Source organism: Opisthocomus hoazin, chromosome 3, assembly GCF_030867145.1.
Source record: "Opisthocomus hoazin isolate bOpiHoa1 chromosome 3, bOpiHoa1.hap1, whole genome shotgun sequence".
NCBI classification, from domain to species: domain Eukaryota; kingdom Metazoa; phylum Chordata; class Aves; order Opisthocomiformes; family Opisthocomidae; genus Opisthocomus; species Opisthocomus hoazin.
Window position 1 is genome coordinate 54,587,120 of NC_134416.1, and position 26,143 is coordinate 54,613,262.

Consider the following 26,143-nt stretch of genomic DNA (forward strand, 5'->3'; position numbering starts at 1 on the left):
TAAAGTTTGCGTCTTTGAAGCCCCTGGACACAGACAAAAGCTGGTTCCCTGCCTCCCAGGCAATATAAACCAGACCTGACCACAAACTGCTGCCACTCTGCTGAGCGGTATCTGCCAAGTCTTCAGTTTCGTCTCTTCCGAATTACTGAAAGGAAATATGACTAAATTTCATTAGCTCCCATCAGTATGCTGAGGTTAGGCATAATAAGAGAGAATTCTGAATATAGGCTTGGTACACTTCTAACTTTCATAGGATATGGAGTACTTATCTTTTATAAGGGCCCAAAAGGTATCACTTGCTGCTGAGGTCTGTAATCAGAGCTAACTTGGTAGATTGGATTCATCGTTAAACAAATGTTATTCATGGAATGAAGGCAGAAGCCACCTTTAAACTGAAATATTGAAGGCAACTAAACCAAAACGAGTGCTGTTATCCCATCTTTAAAAGCTTCATAAAACACACAGTTCAGAGCTTCCAAGTGCAGAACTGAAAGTACTGAGTTTGGCAAACATTTGAAAAAACAAATGTTGATTACTACTGTAAGCAGGGGTCTCATGCAAACACAGCCACATCAATTACACAGCAAAACATATCAGGAAAAGCACAAAAGCACTGACACTGTTAAAAGTGATGCATTCGAAGTGACATTACAAATTTGGCTTGGGTGCACCTTGAAAAGGCTCCTCTGATCTAACATTCACCTCATCTGTCGTGCCGTTGAGTTGCACCTACCTGGTTCAGGCCAAGATTGAGAAGTAGATATGCGGCCAGATAATGTTTCACCTCCAGGGTTAATATATCTCAGGATAATGCGAAATAAGGAGAGGTTTGATTTTTCCACATTCAAAGTTATCCTCACTTCATTCTGAAAAATGCAAGTTAACAAACAAAAACAGCCGTAAAGTGCTGAATAGAGGAACAGTGAGAAGCCATGCAAGCACCACACTAAAGTCCTACAAGAAAAACACACATGCAGACAAGTCTATACTGGAATGTCAATGCTGGTGTACGACAGAGGAAGACAGGCAAGCCTAGTGAGACAATTAATTCACTTACAAGTATAATTAGTGCCAAAAGGTTTTCCCTCAGCAACTGAGATCTTCCCTTTAGAGCTTTTTGAGCCCAGGCTGACATAGCGGAGGACTAGGTGGAAGAGCTTAGCGGAAGCCACAGTGACAAGTGCAACCACCTCTGGCTGGGAAAAATAAAAAGAAAGGGAAAAAGGAGGAAAGGAAAGTATATTATTTGTTACTAGCACCCAGAGAAAGAAAAACCATTTGGCAAAGACAAACTCCGTAACAGAAAAGAAAGGCTCGGGTAGCTTACAAAAGAATATAGAACAAAACCTCCTGTGAAATAAAACTCTTGTTGAATAACAGTTGATCCAGAAAGACATGGAATGGCTGAACTAACACATGTGTTGATATTGCACCTTGAAACATTTTACTGTTATTCTCCCCTCCCGTGCCACAAAGCAGACACATGGTATCAAGGGCTGTCTATACTCCTGGCTTCCCGAGGAACAGGCCGGAATCACTGATCCTAGTCTGAGATCTCACACAACGCTCCACAGCATGCGAATGTCTCAGACTGTCACTGAAACTTCTCCTGCTCCTCCACCAGACACCTCAGTTTCTTAAAGATGTGATGCCGTGACTCTCTTTGCCCTGGGCCCGGAGGAGGCTGCATTCCCACTGCCCTCATCGTTTAGTTTGCAGAGCAACAGAATTGGCAGAGATATGGTCAAAGGTTGCTGGTGAATCAGGAAAAACTAGGATTGGTGCAACCTCCAGGGTTTATCTACTTTCTTTCCATCCTAAACCCTGAAGTTCCTATCATAATCCAGCTCCCACCAGTTCACCCACCATAATCTACTCGCTGTCCCTTTCCAAGATGCTTGTGTTACGGTAACCTCCCCACCACTGTGGTCCATTCTGCTTCCCCAAAAGCACAGAGGCTTTCTCAATTCCATACATTCAAGAATGGAGCACAAAGCCTCGTTTTCTCTTACTGCTAAAAGCTACAATAAACTCTAGATTGCCATCTCCCATATGCTGCTCTGAATGTGTATTCCTCAATTCCGTCACCATCATCCCAGACACCTCCACTTTCTTTACAGAAATGCCAAGCAGAAAGCAAAGACAGACATACGACAGATGGCGGGGCCAAGAGATCTACAGAGACTTGATAGCTAAAATCTAGGTGAAGGCAGAAAGGCAGTGGACCAGAACAGAAAATAGAGACAAAAAAGAAAAGTCGAAAGAAGTAAAGAAACATGCCTCAGGGGATTTCTCACAATGGTTTCTAAGCTTTAATGGAAAATCTAGAAGACGTGGTGAAGAGCGAGAAAGAAAAGATATGTGAGGAATGACAGAGGAAGAGATGTCGGTCCCTGGCTTCAAGCAAAGGCAGGGAGCAGGGAGAAATTATTCTTTGAGCTCTGTCACAGGAGAGCACTCTGGACAGTGCTCTAAAATCTGAGTCCAGTTGTCAGCTTCTCAGTCTACAACAAGACACCCATGACAGGGCACTGCTACCTCCACTGAGGCCACACGCAGGTTATTTATTTTCACCTTCAAAAATTTTTAATTGTATTGAAATAGTTTATTTTCACAATAAGTTGTCACATTAACCTTTTGTGTGGTAGACATTGTAACACTATTGTTTTCCACAAAATAAATGTCAGGAGAAGTATTTCAGGGTCCTGCAAGACACAGAAACACTATGTCAAAATGAGGAAAGTTCTTTGAAATGAAGAACGTGAGACTATCTCAGTTACACCAGGAAGGCCTGAACCTGGCAATTACTTACTTGAGTGAAAAGCTTTATCCAGGTAAGCAAAGTAATTAACACTTTTAGCAGGATTAGAGACTAAGCCCCTTCACTACTTCTTTACAAAATGCCACTGGATATGAAGTGTGAAAAGCAGGTAAGTTAGAAAGCAGAAGTTAAGAAATCACAGCTGCTGAGGAGCTGCCTTCATTTGTGAATGTGGAGTAATTCTGAAGATCCAACAAATACAAGCTCTGGGATTAAAAAAAAAAAAAAAGAAAAGAAAGAGGAAAGAGTCAAAAACAAAGAACAAAAAGGAAATCATTATGCTTGTGCAACACTTATGTGCTTATGTCTCAGTCTGTAGTGACCCAGTAATCCTTGGACAGCTTACAGAGGCTGGACACAACTGTACCTGGGGACTAAAAAAATCTAATCAGCACCAGAGCACTACAGATGACAGAGTACTACTTTAAAGAACAGTGAGCAAATCCCGTTTATTGCTCAAACCTACTGTTTTAAAATCCTGGTTCACTTGCCCAGCAGTTCAGTCCAAAGTCAGACAGGTCCCTTCTCACACAACTAACCTATGGTGACTTCCTTCCTGTGATTTACTTATTCCCTCTGCTGTTCTTTAGTTTATTTGTAGACTGTCACAAGACAAAAATGAATGTTGCCAACACGCTCCTGCTCAATGCCTGTTTTACTGAATCATACAAGTTCTTGTTTCCTGTAATGTTAGAAGTATCATTCCTAAAACTTGCCCAATACAAACTGCAAGTGTAAGCAGGCTTCAATGACAGTGCTGTGATGGTACCTGAAAATCTTATGGACACAGACTGCCATGGAATTGTGTAGTTCACATTGTTTAGCCCAGTATCAATCTTCTGCTGTTTCTGCTGTTCTTGGCATGACACAAATTCATGCACTTAGTATTATACAATACAATAATAGCTTTAAACATATCACAAAATGCATATTTCTCAAAAAAAAAGCCCCCAAAGAACATCTCTGAAGAACACATATTTGCACTAGTAACTACCAAGTTACAGTAGTACCAACACTCACTAATCCAAACAGCAATACAGTGCCAAAGGGTTCACACTGATTAGTGAGATTCTCTCCTTTCTTCTGGTTTCTCCATGACCTTACACACACTTAACAGTACTATAGAGACATACATACCGGACACCTATGTTTTCACCCAAAAGCCTTGAACGAAATACCAGCTTACTTGTATAGAGGACATCCGGGCATATCCTCTCCAACTGAAGCCAGGAAATTCCTGGGGATCATAGCCAAACCGAATTTCCCTTTCCTTGACAGTAGTGCCATCTTCAATCTCAAACTTCATGTGGTGCAGATCAGGGAAAAAATAGTTTTCTTCAGGCCTTTCAAGGAGAAAAAAACCCAACAATTACCAGTCGCTGTATGGTCTACAGCTAAGAGCATAAAGCAGTGGAAGGGAGGTGACCTACTGATGCCTGAAGAATCCTGATAGCAACTAATAAATTCAAGACAGCTGTTAAGATTGATATGATGAAAAAATCTCTTTCCAGAAGCTTTTACAGCTGTATGTTTTCCTATATAACTCTTGATAGGTACATAGATACACACTCAATGTTATTGCAAAACAGGTATTGGTTATTTAAGGAAAAGGTTAAAAAAACTTCTTAAATAACAGAAGGAAACTGCCAGGCAAATGGCAGTACTGATACTGAATATCAGTAACTAATACCAGTTTACCAGCTTATTTATCAACAAATCATAGAACGGTTTGGGTTGGAAGGGACCTTAAAGATCACCTAGTCTCAACCTCCCCTGCCATGGGCACCTTCCGCTAGACCAGGTTGCTCAAAGACCCATCCAACCTGGCCTTGACCACTGCCAGGAAGGGGGCATCCACAGCTTCTCTGGGCAACCTGTGCCAGTGCCTCACAACCCTCATAGTAAAGAATCTCTTCCTTATAGCTAATCTAAATTTACCCTCTTTCAGCTTGAAGCCATTAGCTCTTGTCCTGTCATTACATGCCCTCATAAAAAGTCCCTCTCCATCTCTCTTGTAGGCCCCCTTTAAGTACTGGAAGGCTGCTATAAGGTCTCCTTGGACCCTTCTCTTCTCCAGGCTGAACAGCCCCAGCTCTCTCAGCCTTTCCTCACAGGAGAGGTGTTCCAGCCTTCGGATCATTTTTGTGGCCTCCTCTGGACCTGCTCCAACACGTCCATGTCTTTCCTGTGCTGAGGGCTCCAGAGCTGGATGCAGGGCTCCAGGTGGGGTCCGGAATCTCATGTGAAAGGACAGCAAGGGACTGATGGGCCGTTTCAAAAGAACTATGCTGAAGCACGAGCTATCAGGAGCTACAGCCAGACTCACTCCCGACAGGTTGTCCCCATGACGTGCGCCCTGCACTGGCAGCCACCCCAGGGCTCGGCACACGCCGGGCTGAGGGATCCTCCAACATCACACTGGCAGCCTGTCAGGCAAAGAGCAGAAGACAAATATTCCGTCAGAAAAAAAGTGATAAAAGTGATAAAAGTTATCAGAAAACACACTTCCGCTAACTAAGCACCATTATCAACTCGTTTCCTCCATCCAGAGCCCTTCAGACTCCCCTCCCCTCATGTTAGCCCACGTGCATAAGCGACAATTATTTCTGGCTTCCCATATTTGTGGTTGTTTTGTTTATTTCTCCTTGGAATGTGACAAAAGCCACTTTAAAAAAAAAAAAAATCACAAATAACATGCCATGCCACATTGCTAAATGCTGGACTACAGTTTCGCAGAACAGCCATTCAAATGTTTTGCTAATAAGTCAGAATTTCTACAGCAATATCACAATGAATAATTATCCAAAAAAACCCAAAACCTAATTAAAAATTTGTAAGATGTTAATTTTTCAGAGTCTGATACTCCAATATTTAATTTATCTTACAAAAATTGCACACAACAAGAAGATATGTGCTCATATAACAGCATATGCATATTTTTAACCATTACTGGACAACAATATTGAATGACTTTCTGCAGGAGACAGGACTTGTGGCACAAACTAAAGGACACCTCTCGTTACAAGGTATAATATATCGTACTAAGGAACAAGTATGTCTAGGCTAAAAATTTCTGACTTAATTGAAAGGTTAAAAGTTCCTAAACATGTATTTACACCATAGTGTAAAGGCATCCTGTTTTCTAAGGCATGTTAAGCACCTGTGATCTCACTGAAATCAAGGATAACTGAAGTATTTGACACTTTTGTGAAACCAGATCCCTTTCCTGAGCTCCTTGGTTTGCACATTAGGCATGAAAGCTTTGTTTGATACAGTAGTCATTGTTCTTAACTTTGCAAGCATTAAACTTCAATGCACTAAAAATAAATTGCATCAGCCTTGGACTGGTGTAAAGCACACTGAAGTCAGTGAAAGTGCTTTCAACAATTTTAACAGATCTAGATCTACAGTGTGGGGACAAGGAGGGAAGGGAACTGTTGAAGCAGCCCTAAACTGCTCAAAACACAGGGGAGAGCAACTATCCTTCAGGAGAAGGACCACTTTCTCCACATCACACCTCCATCTGGCTCTGCTTCAAAACACATCGAGCCCTGGGCTAAAGAAATACATGAATATAACTGCAAAAATGAAAAATCCACCTAGTATCCGTTGTAACATTTAAGAACTCATTGCAGCAGCAGACCCTAGAAAACTGTTAAGCAGCACAGAGAGCTGTCACTCTTATGGGTAACACTTGCAGGAAAACCAACCCCCCCTGGCCCCACAACTCAGGAGAAGGAGTGAGAGAAGGGACGGTTGTCAGTTATCTTATTTGATAGGATAACAGCTCCAGCAGCGCCTCATGCGATCACACTGCGGGCTTTGACAGAGAAGCCTCGGCCAGTTGGTGGTAAGCGAGGTGTCACAGAAGGTGCCTTGAAGTTCCTCAAAGAGGAACACCTTTCCTCCAGCAAGCAAGCTGCAATACAGCTGGGAACCACAGCGGTAACATCTGCCTTGCTCCTTCTCCCTTTGGAAGGCAAAGGGGAAGTTACACAGGTTACAGGCAGTTAATCTGGTGCCAAATGCTGTGTGCATGAGTGACCCAACAAATACATCCGTATTTTCAAAATACAGCCTAGGGAGTTCTAAACACTTCTGTGCTACGTGCAAATGTGCTGCTAGAGAGGTTCTTTATTCATTTTACCTCGGCAGCCAAAATACTGCTTATTTTCCAGAGCATAGTAACCAGCTTCGCAAGTGTCACAGGAATCTCCACAAACATTAGATTTGCAGTAACAATGCCCATTTTCCTGCAAAGAAAAAAAATTCATCAAAAATATTTCAGCACCTTTTTCAGAACTTTAGTCTTTCGAGACGTCGAAGTCCCTCTAATTCTAAAGAGGAAAAACATTCTAATCTCAAAAAAAAATATTATCAGACATAACTTCTGTCATTTATCATCTTCAGTGAACAGACTACAAAATACATAACCTCCAGACGGTGAAAAATTTTCAGTATAAATTTTCTGTACAAAACTGCTTCTTTGCTGCATAAAACCAGCCACTCCATGTGCAAAAGCAATAATCAGTACGAAGATTTCTACCTTACCAAATGTTACAACAATTTATCTTTACAAAAATCAATTTAATTAATGTCTTTCTTTTAATTTTACTTTACCTGCTGACATTCTCCGACTCCACTTAGCGTTCCACTCACATCGCACTGGCATGCTGCACAGAAGAACAAAAAGACAATCTGCATTTCGTCTTTCCAAGATACTTTGCAGGAAAACCCCCACCACCCTGAATCTGCAGTTTTCACACAGCAGATTTTACTCTGGAAGTTTCAGAATAGTGACAGATACTGGCAAAAAGTTAAAAGAAAAAGCAAAGAAGAAAGAATGAGGATTTCAGTGTATATGCAATTTATTGGTGTGTTTGAAAATGTTCTAACTTGTGTTTAACAAACAGTCTTGAGTTTGGCTTTACAATTGTTTTCTTTCTTAGAAACATCCAGACAATGCAAAGCAGCGTCTTCCAGCCTGACTGGCACCTTCTATTCTGCAGTGCTGCTCTGGGACCAGTGCAACTCTCCGTATGAAATATAAATGAAGCAAATATCATGGGAAGGAGCTACGCTGACCTAGAGGTTTGGTGAAACCCAGTACTGACTCCATGACTGAAGGCAGAGAAAATTAATTCCATGAAAGGTGCAGAAATTAATCTTTGAGGAGATGTTTAGACTATATAGTATTTAGAGATTTAGAGTCAAAGATGTAATGATGAGGTATCAGCTCTAAGGCTACTCATCCTGTCTAGGTGCCTGTTGTGGTGGAACCTGTTGGAAAGCAAATGACTGGAGAGAAAAAAAATCTTTAAATATTTTTTAACTTTATCCTTTTTTATCTTTAAAATTATTATTATCTACCTGAAAAACACATACTTGCTGTTAGCAAACACTGAAAATTGCAAACAGATCGGCATTACATAGACATACACAGATTTGTCACACCCCGAGGCCACAAGTAGGCTTTTCACTCCTCTACAAGCTAGGATATTATAATAAATGAAAAGGCACCTTTTTTTTCAAGACAATAAGCCAAATTCTGGTTTCAGTGTTAAGGACAGAAATCCCATCTCACACCAGTAAAACTGCCATGGGGCCATATGAAGTACACATCACTGTAACTCAGAGCAAACCCAGGTCCAGCACTAGCAAACACTCATTCTAATTTCTACAAGTAACTGCTGGTATCATGGATAATTTGGTGTTACTATTAAGTAGCATGGAAAACCTGCTGTTAGTAAGAGCTGTAAAAGTCACTGAGCACCAAAGATGGTGACCGCAAATAAAGATGACTTTCAAAAGAATTTAACACATTCCATAAGCCAAAGAATTAGGTCATGAAGCCGTACCTATACAGCCCTCAGGGTTTTCTTCGGCCAGGTTCCAGTACAATGGTTTGCATTTACTACAGGTGGGACCTTCAGCGTGCTGAAGACATTGACAAGAGCCCTAATAACAGAAAGGGGTTAATATGGGTTCATTTGTTTCACAAAAAACATACTGCTTTTTAGTACTAAGAAAAAACTAATATTATTAACAGCTCAGGCAGTTTACCGACTTTTACTAACGCATGGAAACTGTGGCTGATTCCAACTTCTTAGATTTTTCTGGCTCATACTATCAGCACAGGATTGTTCCACTCTGCGTATTTTTCCATATCTAATTTACTTTAAACGTCCCAACGGATGTACTTTCCATTTCTTTTATAGCCTTATTAGAGCTGATCTAAAGTACTAACTGTTTTGCAAAAAAGTATAAAAACAAATTTCCTTAAAAATAATAATTAATTTTCATATTTACGCCTTCGTTTATCAGTGGAAAACACACATAGCTGTATACATGAGCCTACATAGATACTTCTTCCATCTGTCAGACTTATCCTCTAGTTCTTCTTTGCTACACATTTAGCAATGACTGTGATTTCTGGTATATGCTACTAATAATAACCATCAGTGTAGTAACAACAGTAATAGCGGAATAGCAATAATTACAAAGACAGAGTAATTTTTTCAACAACAATTTGACGATGAAATGGCCTATTGCAACCCAGAACCAGAAGGTCTTTCAGACATGCATAGGTATATATGCACATCTGCATGTATATATTAGTGTTCTAGCACACTAAGAAAACATATAAAGTATGTATATTCAATATATAAAACATTTTAAAAAAAAACCTTCACAAGTAATTGCACTGATGTGATCAAAGAACAAAACCCCAAAGTTTTTTTCCACTCTTACTCTACAAATAAGCTCGTGCAATTCTTTCACGAAGAGCAGGCTCCAGAGCTTGAGCAATGAAGTGAATGTGTTCAGCAAAGGCACATGAATTATTAACACATATTGTTAGCTGGAATGGTAGAATACTTACAGAATGAGAACCAGCGCTACCTGAAGGGTCACATTCATTGCTGACACCTTTATGAAATTGAAAGACAAACACATTGAACGATCTTTTGCAAACAGAGCTGTGGAATGTAGCAGTGCAGAAGTACAATGCAGCAGGTGTGACTTTGAAAGGGCTTTTTAATATGGTTATCATGGAGGTGCTCAAACACTTTAAACTTCAAGACCAGCAGAAGCCTTTGATAATGATTTTTCAAATGTGTACATAACCTGATTTAGACTACTTGGTTTGGCATACAAAGCAGTCACTTGGAAAAACATAGCTCTAACCTACAGAACTATGAGACATTTTCTTAAAGTTCCTGTGCCATCATCTAAAAAAGGTTTTAATCTTATAGTTCACTTCATGAAACAACATACAGAATGAGAAATAAGCTCATCTAGTATGTGCTCCTGGTGTGGGTGTGTCCCTCCCTCCCCATGCTTCAGTGGGTCTCTACAGAACTTTGCACGCAGCAGACTGCCCTGGAGAACTCGACAATAAAAACGCGGGCAATGCGAATCAGAATGGAGGATTTTCCCTCAGAAGCGCTACCTTCGCAGTAGGGGAAATCGTCGGCTGCAGAACGGCATCTGTCGCACCGTCGCCCCGTGACGCCCGTTCGGCACATGCACTGCCCCAACGCGGGCTCACACATGTCATGCTGGGAGCCGTCGGGAGAGCAATGGCAAGCTGCAAAACAACAAGCACAGACAACGGTGGGAGAGTTCACCCGATAGGTACCGAGCAATAACTTTCCAAAACTTCAGTACCGGAGAGGTTTCAATACTATTTGTCTAGAGCATTCTTCATTTCTCTTTGTGATAAATAGCTCACAGGGTCCTCATCCCTGCTTGGAACCTACGAGTCTGAGGTGACTTGTACCATCTTGGCATTGTTTTCTTCCTCTCTTCTTGACAGAAACAGGTAGGATTATCCGAAACCACAATAAATATCTCTTCCTCAAGTTTTGTCCTATCCGAAGAGCTGGCTTGGTTTTGGCTTTCCGCTTTCTTGATCTTCTTAGGGTTACAGACAGCACAGGGCAAATTCTGTAATTAGACCCGCACTTAAAAATATGATGGCAAAATATAGAATACAAAATTGTATGCCCATCACTCTTGTATATCTGGGGGCAGAGGAGGCCAGAAGAAAGCTCTGAAATATACAGCTTTGAAATGCGATGGTCTTACTGTTTCAGATTCCTACGTAAGGTCTCAGTTGTGCAAAGATTTACACACACAGTATAAATAAGAATAATGTCACAAAAAAGAACAACGCTGCTACAGCCTAGGTGACTAATCTTGGCTCAGATAGAGTCTAAGGGTGAAATGGTTTACGACAATTATTTTAGTAAAGTAGTAGCCAGCCTCCTACAGCGAGAGAACAAACCTGTCAGATTATTTTTTGCTGTGGTTGTGGTGATTAGTAATAGCAGAATTCTGAAGATACGTTTTCCTTCTTTAGCACTAATAATCTTTTGATTTCTAGGAAAGGGCAGTCCTGTTGATGATGATCAAGTAGCTTGCTGATTTGAATCACAGAGCCTGCAGGTTTCCCTCTGCTGGATGCGAAAAACCTATACACACATTCTGGGCCTGATCAACTGATCCACATGGGCAGGAAAAATTGTTCACATGATGGATGATTTGCAGAGTCAAGTCCTTCTAGGCTAGGATTTATGGTGCAGTGCTGGCACATGTCAATACCACACACTAACACACTTACTTAAAAGTTTAGAGGACAGTGTATCAAACACCAGGAGCCCAAGCCAGTTGAAACACAGCTTATGTTCTGGAAGCTGAGTGAGCCAGAACTCATAAAGGTACATTCCCATTGCCCAGCTTAAGCTTTAGATTTCATATTTTAAATGAGAGAAAGAACTATGTCACGGCAAAACGCTGCCATGCTCACATTAGTCCAACCAGCACAGGACAGGCGACGACGTGCCATGGAGGACTACCAGAGTGTGTGCCTGCCAGGAAGCCTGGCCACTGGCTGGATCTTCAGTGGTCTTGTTGCCAGCTTTGGATGGAACAAAACTATCCTAGTTACACAGGTAACTCCAGTAAAAGGAAGAAAGGATTTTTACTCACGCAAGCAGCTGGGATAGCTGTAATAACCTGGAGCGCACTGGTCACATCTAAGTCCAGCGTAGTTACTATGGCAGAGACACTGACCTCGAGGACCACATGTATTGTCCACTGAGCCAACAGCATCACAGCTACATTCTACATAGAGGAAAAAAAATAACAACTATCCTAACAGCTATATGTCTAAACCAGCAATTATTTAAACCAGAGTTTGAAAAAAGTCACCTTTGGATGTAAAGCATTCATGAGGAATCCAGATGAACCATAATTTTACCACCAAAAATAAATATCCTGAAACAGATGCTTATAATGTAATTGACTCCTCAACCTGATAATCAGGTTTTTACTGCAATTCTATAAGGTACAGTTTAACTATTTAGTTTGATGCCTATGAAACACACGTTTAAGGGACAGAAATCCATCTTAAAATAGAAAGAACATCACATGAGAGAAGCACTTAACATCTTTAAAAAACAACCTCTGAGACACAGCATCCACAAAGCTAAGCTACATCTAATGGATAACGAGAAGTTTATCAGTCAAATGATGCACAAGCACAGCTTCATGACGCACAGATAAATGATGCACAAAGTAAAAACTGCTGACATCTCAATTCTACAAGCTGGCAAGCAGCGCACTGCAGGAATCTGCATCTAACACACGGCACGTTGCCAGACTCTAATAACTAGCTGGATGGGTGCGTCCCGTGGGGTCGTCACTATTTTAGGCTAACAGTTCTATCACAGATAAGATGTGGTATTTTATTGAAACAACGCTGGAAGTTACACAGGCTCACGCTTCATAGGTACACGAATGGGAATCCCAGCTGCCCCAGCTACAAGACGAAGTGTTGCAGTTAATCACTTGGCTTTTAGGACTGACAGAAATGGCTGACTGACAGAAATATAAAAAAAACCACTGTCTTCTGTTCCATGTTCATGTTCCTGGTTCCCCCTTTCGGTTCCTCCTTCTGCTGCAGCCAACGACATCTGACTTTAATATGTTTACTTCAAAGATGCCTGGAAAGACGCAAGGCTCGCTAGGAAGTGAGTGTAAGAGAAATACAAATACTGAAGCTTCCAAAGACATCACCTACATTAGAGTCCACCGCCAGCTGAACATTATATTGCATTCTCTCCTCATTTTAATAACACTGATTTGTTTAAAGGCTTTACTTTGATATCACTCCTATTCAATAAAGCTTCCATTTAGTTCAACAAGGCAAGACCAAAGAGATCAGTTTTAGCCGCAGCAGTCAAAAAGTTACTGATCTACCTTCCTTCTGAAGGCAACAGCTCCAAACAGGAGCAGCAGGCTGGGCTGCTCACTTACCACCACAGTTTGCAGCATGCTGAATTAGTATAAATTTAAACACACGGCAGCTTATTTTAACAGAACAAGCTGTGAACTGCAGCAGTTTTGAGTCATCCCACTGACTGTGTTTTCAACTATTTTAATCTGTCTTTTACAATTTGTTTTTTCAATCTCTTTTAAGCTTTTATGTCTCATTTCAGCTTTTGGTGTTAAAAGTTCAGATACATTCAATATGGGTTTGATTTGCTTTAAGATTGCTACCTGATTCAGTTCTAAGGAAGAAAAAAAAAGCATTTTTTTTAAAACCACTGAACAGCATGTATGAATGCAGAATCCTGATTTTACGTTTTTCATTAAAAAATGTTAATCTACTCCAGACCATAAAGACACAGTCATGTGGTATTTATTTATTCCACCCGTTGTGCTTGGTAACATAATGTATCTTTGCAATAGCATAAAGGATTCTGCTGCCCATTCATAGGAGATAAACAAGTACATAAGCCCAAAAGGAAGAAGACTGCCATAGTCAACAACCAAAAATAACGAGACAGAAGAAAGTAGATCATAATGTTCTACATAAATATTGTTAAGCCGCACAGGAAAGTACATACCAGAACTCAGCAATATCCTATATTCTTTCTCAATGTACAATTCACTAAGGATTAAGGGCATCTCTCTCACTCACTGCAAAGGCAGACAAAAACGTAGGGGACAGACAGGACTTCATGGATTCCTCATACACACACAAGACCATTACGGTGTTCAAGGTTATAATTCACTGATTTCCCTCTCTTGTAAAAAGCAGGCTAGTCCTTGGTGGCAGGTACACTGGTGAAACCCCATGGAGATCTTTCAAGTTTCATGACTACATGGATGGAGGTTGGCTCGGTGCCTGTTGGATGATCTTAAAATGAGCGAGAAATCACCATGAAGGGGAAAACAAGAGCTTCTAATGTTCAGATTTACAGAACACACATTCTACAAGGTACCAGACAAAGACCCTCTGCAAAAGTAGATTAGTGCTTCACAGCTCTGCTATTCCAGTTCCTTAGCAGTCAAGCATTGCTTAGTTGCTGAAGGCCTCCATGTGAAAACAGCTTTCAAGCCTTCTGGTATTAGTAAGACAGCTGTGCTGACCGAGGCTATATCGAACAGTCTGACCACACAAAAAAAAAAAAAAGCCTGTGAGAAAACAGACTACATAATTCTTCCTTACTATGGAAACATGCCTGGAATTGGAGAATTAGAAGATATGAAGATTTCACTGTAGAGCACAAGAGTCCCTTGCCCATTTACTGCTGTGAACATTGCTTCTTCCACTGCAAAAATGGTACCTGAAAAGCACTCCTGTCTACCTTGGTGCTTTGCTGTACATATGATTAGCAGCCTTACCTTGACAGGCAGGGAACGAGTGGTGGCCAGGCTGACAGCCATCACACTGAAGTCCAGCTACCCCTGAGCGACAAAGACACCTCCCGAGAAAATCACAGAGTTCAGGCTGGGTACCCGCCAAGTTACAGTCACACACTGCAAACGAGAAACGACAGTTTCAGAGGTAGCCTCTGCACAGGCTCTCTTCTTTTATCAAAGGAAAAGAAAGGGCAAGGGGAAAAGCAAGGGGAAAAGCAAGGGGAAAAGCAAGGGGAAAAGCAAGGGGAAAAGCAAGGGGAAAAGCAAGGGGAAAAGCAAGGGGAAAAGCAAGGGGAAAAGCAAGGGGAAAAGCAAGGGGAAAAGCAAGGGGAAAAGCAAGGGGAAAAGCAAGGGGAAAAGCAAGGGGAAAAGCAAGGGGAAAAGCAAGGGGAAAAGCAAGGGGAAAAGCAAGGGGAAAAGCAACTCCCTGATGCTTAACAGGACCAAAATCTTCCCACCAGATTTATTTCGATCCATAACAGCTTTTATTGATTGCATGCATCACTAATAATTCAGTATCGAGGGAGACATTAATGAAAGAGAAAAAGAATCTGGTTCAAAGTAACTACTGGGATCAGCATCAATGCTGAAGCACTGTCCTTGGCCTGTCTCCACTCAGTCTGATTTATCAATCCCAAGCGGTATGCCCGCTATTGAAAGTAGTTCTTTTTAAGACTAAAAAGAAACAATTTACGGTTTGGATTTACAATCTCAGGTGGGAAGGGTTAATAAGACACCTAAAAAGACACTACAGAGATGGTTAGTAAAGTTTAAAACCAGTTGGTTTTCTAGTATTGATTATAAAGGGCAGCTTGATGCTTCAAAGTGAGGTTGCAAACTCAAATTAAACACAAATAAACAACAATAACTTACGCAAAACACAATATAACACAAATAAAATTTTTAAAAAAACAGGATAAGTAACAGAAGTGTTCCCACTGGTATTCTAAATTTCATTAATGTTACTAAATCCAACCCCAAACTGGAGTCTGGCAGCTTCATCACAGAGTGGACAACGATCAAGGAAACAGGAGTACTTTTAGATAGAAATCTCCCCTCATCACATTTTTCTTCTTCTTTGACTTCTGTGAGTTTTGGGAGTGCCCCTTATGAACACACCTCCATGGCAAAAGAACTTCATCCCTCAGCATAAAACTTGGGTCTGTATTTTGGATATGCTTGCCGAAACAGAACGCTTGGCTTACCCTGGCAGAAGGGGTAATGAAAATACCCAGCTGCGCAGGCATCACAGGAAAACCCCTGAAATCCCGTTCGACATCTGCACTGTCCCGTGTTTCCATCGCAGTCACCGCCCAGCACTCCCGCGCCGTGGCATTGGCACGCTGATGAGCACATTTGCAAAGAAAACATTTGCGGCATTATGAACTTCAAGTTCCTATTTCACTTGGAAGCCAAATGCTGGCATTTACACCGGAGCGCAGGCTCCAAGCACCAAAGAAACTACGGCACTTACGCAGACACTGGGGGCCAAAATACCCTGGTTTGCAGCCACCTTCTAGTTACATCAGGAAAGGAAAAGAAAGAAAGGAACAAAGTTAGTGCATAAAACCATGCAACTCCTTGTATTTTTGCAGAACAAGACAGATCAGTGCTTAGTAATTGTTACTCTTGAACCAACAAAACTATTTGTATGCCACTTCAACACATATCTCATTTAAAAAAACAGTCATCTGTAATCGTGTTTAGTCTTCCAGCACTAATTTACAACTTCTACAGACTTAGAAACTTCCATTTAGAGGCAGCAGCCCTTCTTCTGCCTTCAGACTCAGATGCTACTTGTTGAAAATGTAAATAGCTCAAGATCTGTTTTCTCCTGTTTATATTCCTTCATTTTATCTTTGTGGTTTGATTTCTCCTTCCTTTTAAAACCACGCGAGAGAAGGGGATATGTGACAGACCATACTCAGAGGCCTGACAGGGCAATTATTTTGGATGCTGTACAAAGGAGATAAGTGGTATAGGAGACTGAGGCTTTGTGGGCTGCGATGGCAACTGCAGGTACTTTCAAGAAAACAACTGGGACTTGCAAACACATACATGGATTTGTACTATCTGCTTATATCCAAGTGTCTGCTACGCTCACAGAAGAAAACACTTTTTCATTTGCCAACATAAACTCGAGTACTATTAAAGCTAATAGAAATAAAAAGGAAGAATGTTGATTTTAGGATATGAAAAACGTTTCGAGGTTTTTTTAAGGTTATTAATCCTGAAGTGCATTACAAGCACGTATGTGATTAGGCACTAGCTGCGCTGATGTCTCCATTCTGCAGTGTAGTAACACATACTAAAAAATGTAAGCCCAATGAGGGAATCATTGTATGGATTTCAGTCAGATTTGCAATGGGCTAAGTAAGAAATCTGTTGCTCTCCTATAAATCAAAACACTGCCAAGGGCAATGTACAATTTGGCAGGTGCAAGAAAACAGTCCAGAAGCAGAGGCCAGCTAGCCTTAGAAAGAGATTTACACTGCAAAGCAGCTGACAAGTTGTACATGTCAGAAAGTCTTGAGGGATCTACTCGTAAGATCACCAAACAAGCTGGTCAGCCTCTCCTGTAGATGTTTGCCGGAGGGTTGACAAACTTATTTTAATCCATAATGCTTCCTGAAACTAGCCCACTAAACTCTTTAATACGAACATGACAGTACGATGAACTTCTGACAGAACAAAGGCTCTCTGAAAGACAAATACCCACAGTAGCAAAATTACTACATAAATCTCCATCAAAGAGCAGGCATCACCGAAACAGTGAAAAACAGCGACATAGGGAAAAGCAGTGAAATGAGGAAAAACAAACCACCAAGAACTTGCCTTTTATGTCACCAGCCACAGCATCTCTTGGATTTGGAGAAGTAAAAGGGTACATAGGAATATCTTTAAAACAGAAGAAACAATGAGGTGTATTTGAAACAGACACCTTTTTTTCATTAAAAATCATGACAAACAATGAAGTCTTCTCCTGTCAATACAGAAAGCACGATTTTCACACGACTCTAGTAACGAACTTCAGCTCAGTTTCAGTTAGGAACAGGATAAGAAACGTCTTACTTTTGATCTCCAATTCAGGTATAAACATCCCTTCTTGAAAGAACAGTATGAAAGCCAGAGACCATTTAGAAATGCTACCAGGCTGCTTCCCTGCTCCCTGCCCTTCTGTACAGAAAGCTTTTTCATGCTATACAGTGTTATGAGAGCTATCTAGGGGAGCTATGTATTTATTTCACATTTTCTGCTTCCAGCTGAAGGTCCATCTCCTGCTATTTGACATTATCACTCACTACCTGAACTGCCAGAATTCATGATGTACAGTACATCTTGGGAGCTTTTTATCTGAGAATCCGCCAGATTAGGAATGGGAAAGACACCCCAACAAACATTCTTCCATTAAGATGGGATCCAAAGTTGATGAGCTACAAACATCAGTTGGACTTAGATCAAGGCCTACTTGAGCTGAACTTACTTAAAAATGTTGGATTACAAACAAGAGGATAAATAGATTTGATAATCTAGAGTGTGCTGTACAAAGAGGATTTATTCTACCACAGCCAATGAATTTAAACAACTTTCCATTTTTTACAGGTTTTTTTCCTTTGTTTTGTATTAATTTCCCTCTTCCATTTTTATCATGGTACCTCTGTTTTAGTCAGACCTCAAATCTTCCCCCAGAACAACACTTGTTTCACCAGCTGTCAGAAACACACTTCTCCTGAGGGCACAAAACCCTTCCACTGATGCATTTTTAGAATCTGATCATGGAATCACAATCTTTTACGCAGCAAACACAATCCTGATGTTACATTTTTCCTCAGTTATTTTACATCTAATTTGTTTATGGGAAAAACATTTAATTTGCTGAATTCCCAAGACTTAATTTTATCTCTTTATTTTAAAGTAAAAATCTAATTTTCAATTAATTAATAGTATTACATAGCATTCTGATACCATTTTCATTAAGCAGAACCACTCAGCATTTGTACCACATAATTTTTCCTAATACATTTATTTTATCTGGATTGACAAACACTTTTCCTTCAATTACTTCTTAAAAAACCTGAAACAACCTCAAACCCTTCCTTCGACCACATTTCCGCACCTACCCACAGCCCAGCAAAAACAAGAGAGCATGGCTGAGAGCCTTATGCTCTACCAGGAGGGCCTTTCCAACATTACGCAGGCATTATTTCAGAACTCTTTTTAATTATTTTAGAATCTACTGACAGCCCACAAGCTTTGTTTATCGAGGATGCAAGTTCCAAATCCTAGGAGGTGTCAAGGACAACGCATAACCATTTTCTCTCCTCTCTCTCACTAGAGTCATACTCCACAGTCCAAGTCATATTTGTACCTAAAGACCCTGAGACATGATTAAACAATTTATCCAGGGCTTTAAGACTGGAGCAGGACAGGCTGTAGCCTCGATGAAGATGTCTTAAATGAACTCAGAATTGTGAGAATGCAGCACAATCACTTGAATTTCAAGTAATCATTGTTTTGTAAAATAAACCAGGCTCTCTTCAGTATTACAACAACTGATTAACCAGAATGTGTAAACACGTGAAGACGAAATGCCAGATGTTTTAACCAAGTGTCACAAAAACAGCTAGTTCTTTAATACATATTTAAAATAGTGCAAAAGAGGCATTTTTATTCATATACTTACAGACACAAAACGGATAATCATAGAATCCATCAGCACAGCGTTCACAGTTTTCTCCTTGGAAATTCTGCTTACAGAAGCAGCGGCCAGACCCTTCCTCACAGCCCTCTGCATGCTCCGAGTTACAGCTGCAGGCTAAGTAATTATTAGCAATTAGGTGCTTTTTGGAAAATAATGAATTTGCTTTTTACAGCAGTGCACAATGGCATTAAAATAGTGTTTCATCTGCAGTTGTGAATGTCTCATTACTTAAAGAATTAACATTTGCATACTGTCACATATTTTCCAAGCACTCTATATCACCAATTAATCTTTGTGATATCCCTTAGAAGTAAGACCTGTATAATTTTCTTAGCGTGTTTAACTTTTTTAATTCAGAAAGCTGCATGTTATTACTCCACAGCACTGCAGCAACTGCCTTTTCTGTGGCTTCTGCTCATGTCTCTGCATGGTGTACGCTAAGCACCACACTCCGTCCACCTTCCTGTACGCACCACATGCAACATCATGTCAGCCACGCCACAGCTCTGTTGACTTCTCATTCATTTCAATACCCAAACACAGCAAAGAGTAGCCCCCTCCTACCTGTCACAAGGCTCCTCCAGCCTGTTTGTAATTCAACCCTTATCGCTTGCCTATACTCAGTTCTTCTTTTATAAATGTTGTATCACTAATTACCCTATTGCATCGTTTATTAGTTGTTAGGTTCAGCACTGCATGAAACAGGAGCAGTGATCCTCGTGACCTTTTGAGCTACAGGATACAATTTTCACATGACCAAGAGCCACAGGATACCTCACATGTACATCAGAGAGCTAAGAGAAGCAAGGTCACGATGCTAGGAGATGAGAGTGGCTTCCTAGAGGTCATGCCACCTCACTATGGGATGTGTAGCAGCACCCCAGGCTTACGTGATTCTATCTCCTTAACAGCCTTTTCTGGCTTACTTCATCCTATTGTCCTGTTACCGGTCTGAAGCTTTAGGCTCATGGCACTTGAGAAGGGTCTAAAAGGGTCTAAAGCAACACAGAAAGTCATTTGCAGTTGTTCTCCAACATCTTTTAGCAACTCTTTCATTTTCGCTCCCCAAAATATGCATCCCATGCCCTGATTATAGCAACAAAACCCCAAGCCATGACCATGAGAAGATGCATAATAGAGAAGGACATACGTATACAGCCATCAGGAGCTCTCGCTGGAACACCATAAGGACGATAGTAACCTTTTGCACACTTCTCACAGTTAATACCAGCTGTGTTATGCTGTGCAAAACAAAACACAAGGAATATATGAGATTAAAATGGGAACCTGGAAGAATTAAGGAACAGAAACATCCTTCGCACTGGTTCTACATACAACTAAAAAAGGATCAGCGCGGGAAAAGAATGGAATATGACTGCAATAAAGACAGCATTCATCACTTGCTATTCTTTAACCACCTGTTCTCTACAGATTTCTGAATTGTATTCTCTCATAAAGCACCTGAATTTCATCATTAAAGCATGATAAAAAAGAGTTTAAAAAAAAAATTAAATCTAGGAAAAAACCCTCTGTTTTCACTATCACATGATATTTATCTTTTTATACTACTTTCTTATAACATACACATTGTTCAGGCAACTGCATCCTTAATTTTTCCCTCACACTATATGTTACTTTTCTGACTACCCTATGTCTAAGATCAGCAACACCAAAATGCTCCAAAACCTGATCAGTCAGGTCAGCACAAAAGAGATCTGCCATTAGAAAAGCATACCTCTCCATAAACCTGTGTTTTAGGCACACAGAAGAAATGTCGTAAGTAACTTGAACCACAGCCAAAATACGTAAATCCCCTGTGAACACAGTCCTGAGTGCATTTCAACTCATGCAGCAAAGCCCTCCCCTGTGGTGGGGGCACGAGGAGCGCGCAGCAGCGATGGCATGCAGCCCTTGAGTAAATCACAGTCATGAGCTGGCAGTCTCCTGAGCAGGGAACCAAAGGGGAAGCTTTGCCCTGGAGCAACCAAAGCAGCTTCCCCCAGCTCCCACTCCCTGTTCAGCTCCTCCTTAGGGAGTGTTGCAATTCAGGGCTGAGCAGGGACCCAGCATTTAATGGAGAGAGTGGTGGGGCAGTTCATGAGCAGGGCACTCAGGACGCTGCTGGGGCTGCTGCTCGTGGTTGGTGCTCTCGGTTTGCGCAGCATTTTTGGGTTCTGCTTCCAGCTCTGCCAGGAGCCTCCTCTAGCATCTTCAGATCTGAGTTATTGCTGGGAAAGGCTGACGCTAGGTCAGGGAGGGCGATGCTGCTCACCTGAGGATTGTGCAGTGATGGTCTCAACACACTGCAGGGCACATTCTTTGGAGACTACTGGTGCTAACTCCTGTGACACATCAGAGACCATACCCCAGCCGGAGCTCCAGGAGGCAGATACCACTGCCCAGCTCTGGGGCTGCAGATAACGCCTGGGTCTCTCCCTGGGGCTTGGGGCAGGTGATGAACCTGGGCAGAGCTCGCGAGTAAGGATCAGAGGACAGACCAGAACAGCTGATATTGCAGTAGGTGTGTGTTACAGACCACCTGAACAAGAAGGCAAACGAAGCCTTCTTCAGGGAGCTAGAGAAAGCTTTGGTACTCTTGGATGACTTTAATCACCTCAGTATCTGCCATAAGGGCAATGCAGCTGGGTGCAAGCAATCCAGAAGTTATTTTGAATGTATCAAAGACAATTTCTGGATGTAGATGTTCATGAACTAGTTAGGGGAGTTGCTCTGCTCAAACTGACACCCACTAACGAGGCAGAACATGTGAAGGCTGAAGGCAGCCTTGGCTGCAGTGACCCCTGGACTGTGGATTTTAAGATCCTGAGACAAGTAAGCAAGACAAATAGCAGAATTATAGTCATGGGCTTCAGAAAAGCAGATTTTGGCTTGTTCAGGTATCTGCTTGGCAAGATCCTGTGTGAAAATGCTCTGGAGGGGAAAGAGGACCAGAGGAACTAGTTGATTCTCATGGACAGTCTCCTTAGAACAAGAACAGTTCTTCCCAATGCAGAAAGTTGAGCAACTATGGCAGAAGGCCAGCACAGATAAATACAGAGCTCCTGATTGATCTCAAACTCAAAAAGAAAGCACACAGAAGGTGGAAGCAGGGACAGGCTACTTGGTGGCAATACAAAGACAGTGCCTGCACATGTAGGAATGGAGTTAGGAAAGCCAAAGCTTCACTGGAGTTAAAACTAGCAAAGGAGGTGAAGCGCAAAAAGAAAGGTTTCTAGGAGCACATCAGCAGCAAAATAAAAGCTAATGGGAGCAAGGCTCCATTGCTTACTGGGGAAGGAGATTCAGTGAATAAATAATTCTAGAAGCAATTTCTAGACAGATGAAGGTCAAGAAGATGACTGGGTGTTTTTAACACAAATTTACCTAGAGTAATGTACACCCAGTCAACCTTACTGCTCTCTGTGGTAAGATGACTGGCACTGTGAACAAGGGGTGGGCACAGCCACCAAGATGGCAAGGGACTGGAGCACCTGCCATCCAAGCAGAGGCTGAGTCAGCTGGGTCTCTTCAGCATTAAGAAGAGAGGGGAGAACTTATTGCTACCTACAACTACCTGATCAGAGGATACAGAGGGGATGGAGCCAGACTCTTCTAAGAGGTGCAAAGCAATAGGATGAGAGGCAACAGACACAGACTCGGAGAATTCCAATTAGATATTAGGGAAAAAAATTTATCATGAAGGTGATCAAACGCTGAAACAGGTTGCCATGAGTGGCCGCGGCATCTCCGTCCTTGGAGGTGTTCAAGGCTTGACTGAACAAACCCCTGAGCAATCTGATCTAATTAGACCTGCTCTGACCAGGGGGCCTGACTATGTGGTTTCCAGAGCTCCCTTGTGATTAGACTCAAAGAAACCAAATCTATTTTTGTATGCAACATTTCAATCCTATCACTTCTTCCTTCAGGCATCCATTCCTAATACTTTTTTCCCCCTGGCACAAGCAGAAAAAGTAAATTAAAATCCATGTGCTTTACATGCAAAAAAAAAAAAGCTACAATTAGATTAATGGTAAACTCATTTAACCCAGCATAACTTCCACAAAATTATGTTACAAACAATTAATATCAGTCACATAACTAGGACTCATAGATTTAGATTAATGCGTTTTTCTATCCTGGAAGCAGTATAAAAGAAATGTTCTTTCATGAACAAAGAACTGACAGGAACAACCACCATGATAAATCTTACCAGACTGTATGAAGGAAGTTCTGCACAGAAATGTCAACTGGAAGACAAAGAACATTTCTTCCACTCATCTGGTAAAAATAACCCTTCTCTCTTGTGGCTGCCTTTTGTACAATATCTGATTACATTGTGGCAATAAGATGGAAAACATACCCTATAAATTTTACTGCATATTTCCTTTTTTTGTTGCTTAAATACAACTATATTTTTAAATGCACAGCATGGTAATACATAAATCATGCACAGGTTTCATAAGAACATAACCTTGACGATAATTTTCCCTCTGAATTACATTCTGGTCAGCTGCTTCTCATGATACTTCAGATGACTTGACAACAAAAGGCAGACAGACTTCCAAATAAGTCTGGCTGTATTTAACCCCAAGATCACTGAACAAGCAAATAATTTAGGTTGTAAGGGACCTCAGGAGGTCAGATGGTTCAATCCCACTCACAGCAGAGATAAATTCAAGATTAGATTAAGTTGATCAGAGCCTTGTATGATCTTTCTGATAGTAATTAGCCAGAGTAGAACAAAAGTTACTCAGGATGAGAGACACACTTTCTCTTTTCAGTAACGTATTATTAATGACAGGTACAGTGTAAAGTCTCTGACTCCCAGTTTACATTTGTTGATTCAATCCAACCATGCCCTTAAGACAGTTATGGGGCTCGAGAACGTGGCATGTAAGGAGAAACTGAGGGCATGGCTTCGGCTGGCTTAGAGATGTTCAAGGTGAGTAGAAGTGTCTTATGCCAGTTTTCCACTGCCTAAGAGGGGTTTACACAAAAGTCAGGGCCAACTCTTCTCAGACATGGACAGCAAAAGGACAGAAGCCAACTGTCACAAGCTGCAATTGGGGAAATTCCTACTGAACAGTAACAAAAATCTCTTTATTATGAGAGTGATTTAAGTGCTGTACAAGATTACCCAGAGTCTGTGTAATCTCCATCCTTGGAAATTTTCAGAACTCAACTGGACCTTTCTTGTTGTAACCTGATATAACTTTACATCTAGCCTTGATTTGAGCAGAGTACTAGTCTAGATGAATTCCAGAGGTCCCTTCTACGATACTGTGCTTTTTCAACACCTATAAGCTTCCTTCTTGGTACAGCCTATGCCCTCTTTTACTCCTACCGATGAGGGAGAGCCCTCTGTGTTTTGCTGCAGTAAGGAACCAGCTGGCCTGAGCTGGAATTCTCTTTGGTTAACTTTACTTCCTTCTGTTAAGCAGGGAAGTGGCAGGGTTTGTACAACAGGAAAGGGAATTTTTTATAGTTTATTTAATTGATGCATTGTGTGGCTTTATTCAAATCACACAGGACTGAGCATAAATACAATTTATATGTGTCTTTTATATATTAACAAGTGAAGTTGTACAATGTCAATTATTTTCAGATACCTTCTCCCCTGTTTTGAGTATAAGTAGCAATACCAAAGAAATGGAGTAATCTGGATTGGTCAGCCTCCAAACTATTGGTGTGGGCACAGTCCCACTTCAGTAGCCCTTCTTCAAATTATTTAAACTGACTCAAACAGTCTTTTTACCTGGCAGTTAATGCAGACTCCTCCACCTTCATAATGCCCATGGACGTTTAAGCTTTCTCGACGCTGATCAACATCAGCATCATAGTAGCAATCAGTGGCATGTCCATGGCAATTGCACGCTGAAAAAGTAATATTCCAAGTCAGCTTTCATTGTAATGCTGGAATTCAGTAATGTAGCAGAGGTGAAAAAGAAGCTTAGGGTTTTTTATGTTTACATACACTCAGGTGTGTCGGAGTATGCTCAAATACACGTATTTACCTATCAACAACTGGATTTTCACACCAGAAACATGGTAAGATTGTCTAGATACGAGGAAAATGTGCTGCTAGACTTCTCAGAGGAGACAGCAGTTCTATCATCTCAAAACAATATATTTATGCACAAATGTGGAACTAGGAAGCCCCAGAAGAATGGTCTCAGCAGTTTTTAAAAATTATCAAAAATATGTTCAAATGTTTATTCTATTTTTTCATGTCTAAAAATACATCTGGGCTGAAGCTGTGTACACTAAATCTTTATTTAAAATAAACAGTTATAGACAAGATATATACATTTAAATAAAAAGACCTAAACCAAGGAACTCAGCTGTAGGTACACGTATACGAACAAACTTAGCTATACATTTACCCAGCTGCTGTCTTCTGAATGGATATGTTTTAAGTATGAGTTCTTTCTACTTCCTGAGAATTGTAGATTCAAAAAGAAGCATGGTTTCAAGAAGTATGGTAGGAAGAACAGTATTAAGAACAAGAATAATAACATATTATTATTATCTAGAAAAAGACAGAATTAGGTGACTGAGATAACTCATTTCCCCAGTTTATGGTTTTTACTGTCTCAACCGTGATAAATTATACTTCTGGTGGTTTGTGGTTAGCTGCCTTCCTTTACTTTTCCCTTCTGTCAAGCCACGTAAAGGTAACAACTGAACACACAATGGCTCTGAACCCATCTCTACATACACGTTTCACTATACTTCTAACTCCTTCTAACGGATGTTAATATTGCAGTGCTCAGAAGAGACTGGGAGACAGCTGTGAGGCTTTGCCTGCAGGCACATCAGCCTCACAGACGCCCTGGCCTAGGAAGTTCACCTACTGAAAACATCTGAGATACACCCACTGATATACTTGTGGCCTTGTACACTCATCA

General features: G+C 41.0%; 1 protein-coding gene across 1 annotated transcript in view; it reads right to left on the reverse strand.

Annotated features, from left to right (window-relative positions):
* LAMA3 (laminin subunit alpha 3) overlaps positions 1-26,143 on the reverse strand; it is a 121,133-nt gene that overhangs the window by 65,809 nt on the left and 29,181 nt on the right. The window contains exons 8-21 of the mRNA XM_075416313.1: positions 24,991-25,109; positions 20,386-20,476; positions 19,218-19,349; positions 17,369-17,431; positions 14,516-14,650; positions 11,813-11,947; positions 10,272-10,409; positions 9,702-9,748; positions 8,680-8,779; positions 7,442-7,494; positions 6,969-7,074; positions 5,148-5,247; positions 4,008-4,164; positions 734-866 (exon numbers count right to left, since the gene is read on the reverse strand). Coding sequence (XP_075272428.1) covers positions 734-866; positions 4,008-4,164; positions 5,148-5,247; positions 6,969-7,074; positions 7,442-7,494; positions 8,680-8,779; positions 9,702-9,748; positions 10,272-10,409; positions 11,813-11,947; positions 14,516-14,650; positions 17,369-17,431; positions 19,218-19,349; positions 20,386-20,476; positions 24,991-25,109 — 1,509 coding nt within the window. The remainder of the gene's footprint in view (positions 1-733; positions 867-4,007; positions 4,165-5,147; positions 5,248-6,968; positions 7,075-7,441; positions 7,495-8,679; positions 8,780-9,701; positions 9,749-10,271; positions 10,410-11,812; positions 11,948-14,515; positions 14,651-17,368; positions 17,432-19,217; positions 19,350-20,385; positions 20,477-24,990; positions 25,110-26,143) is intronic.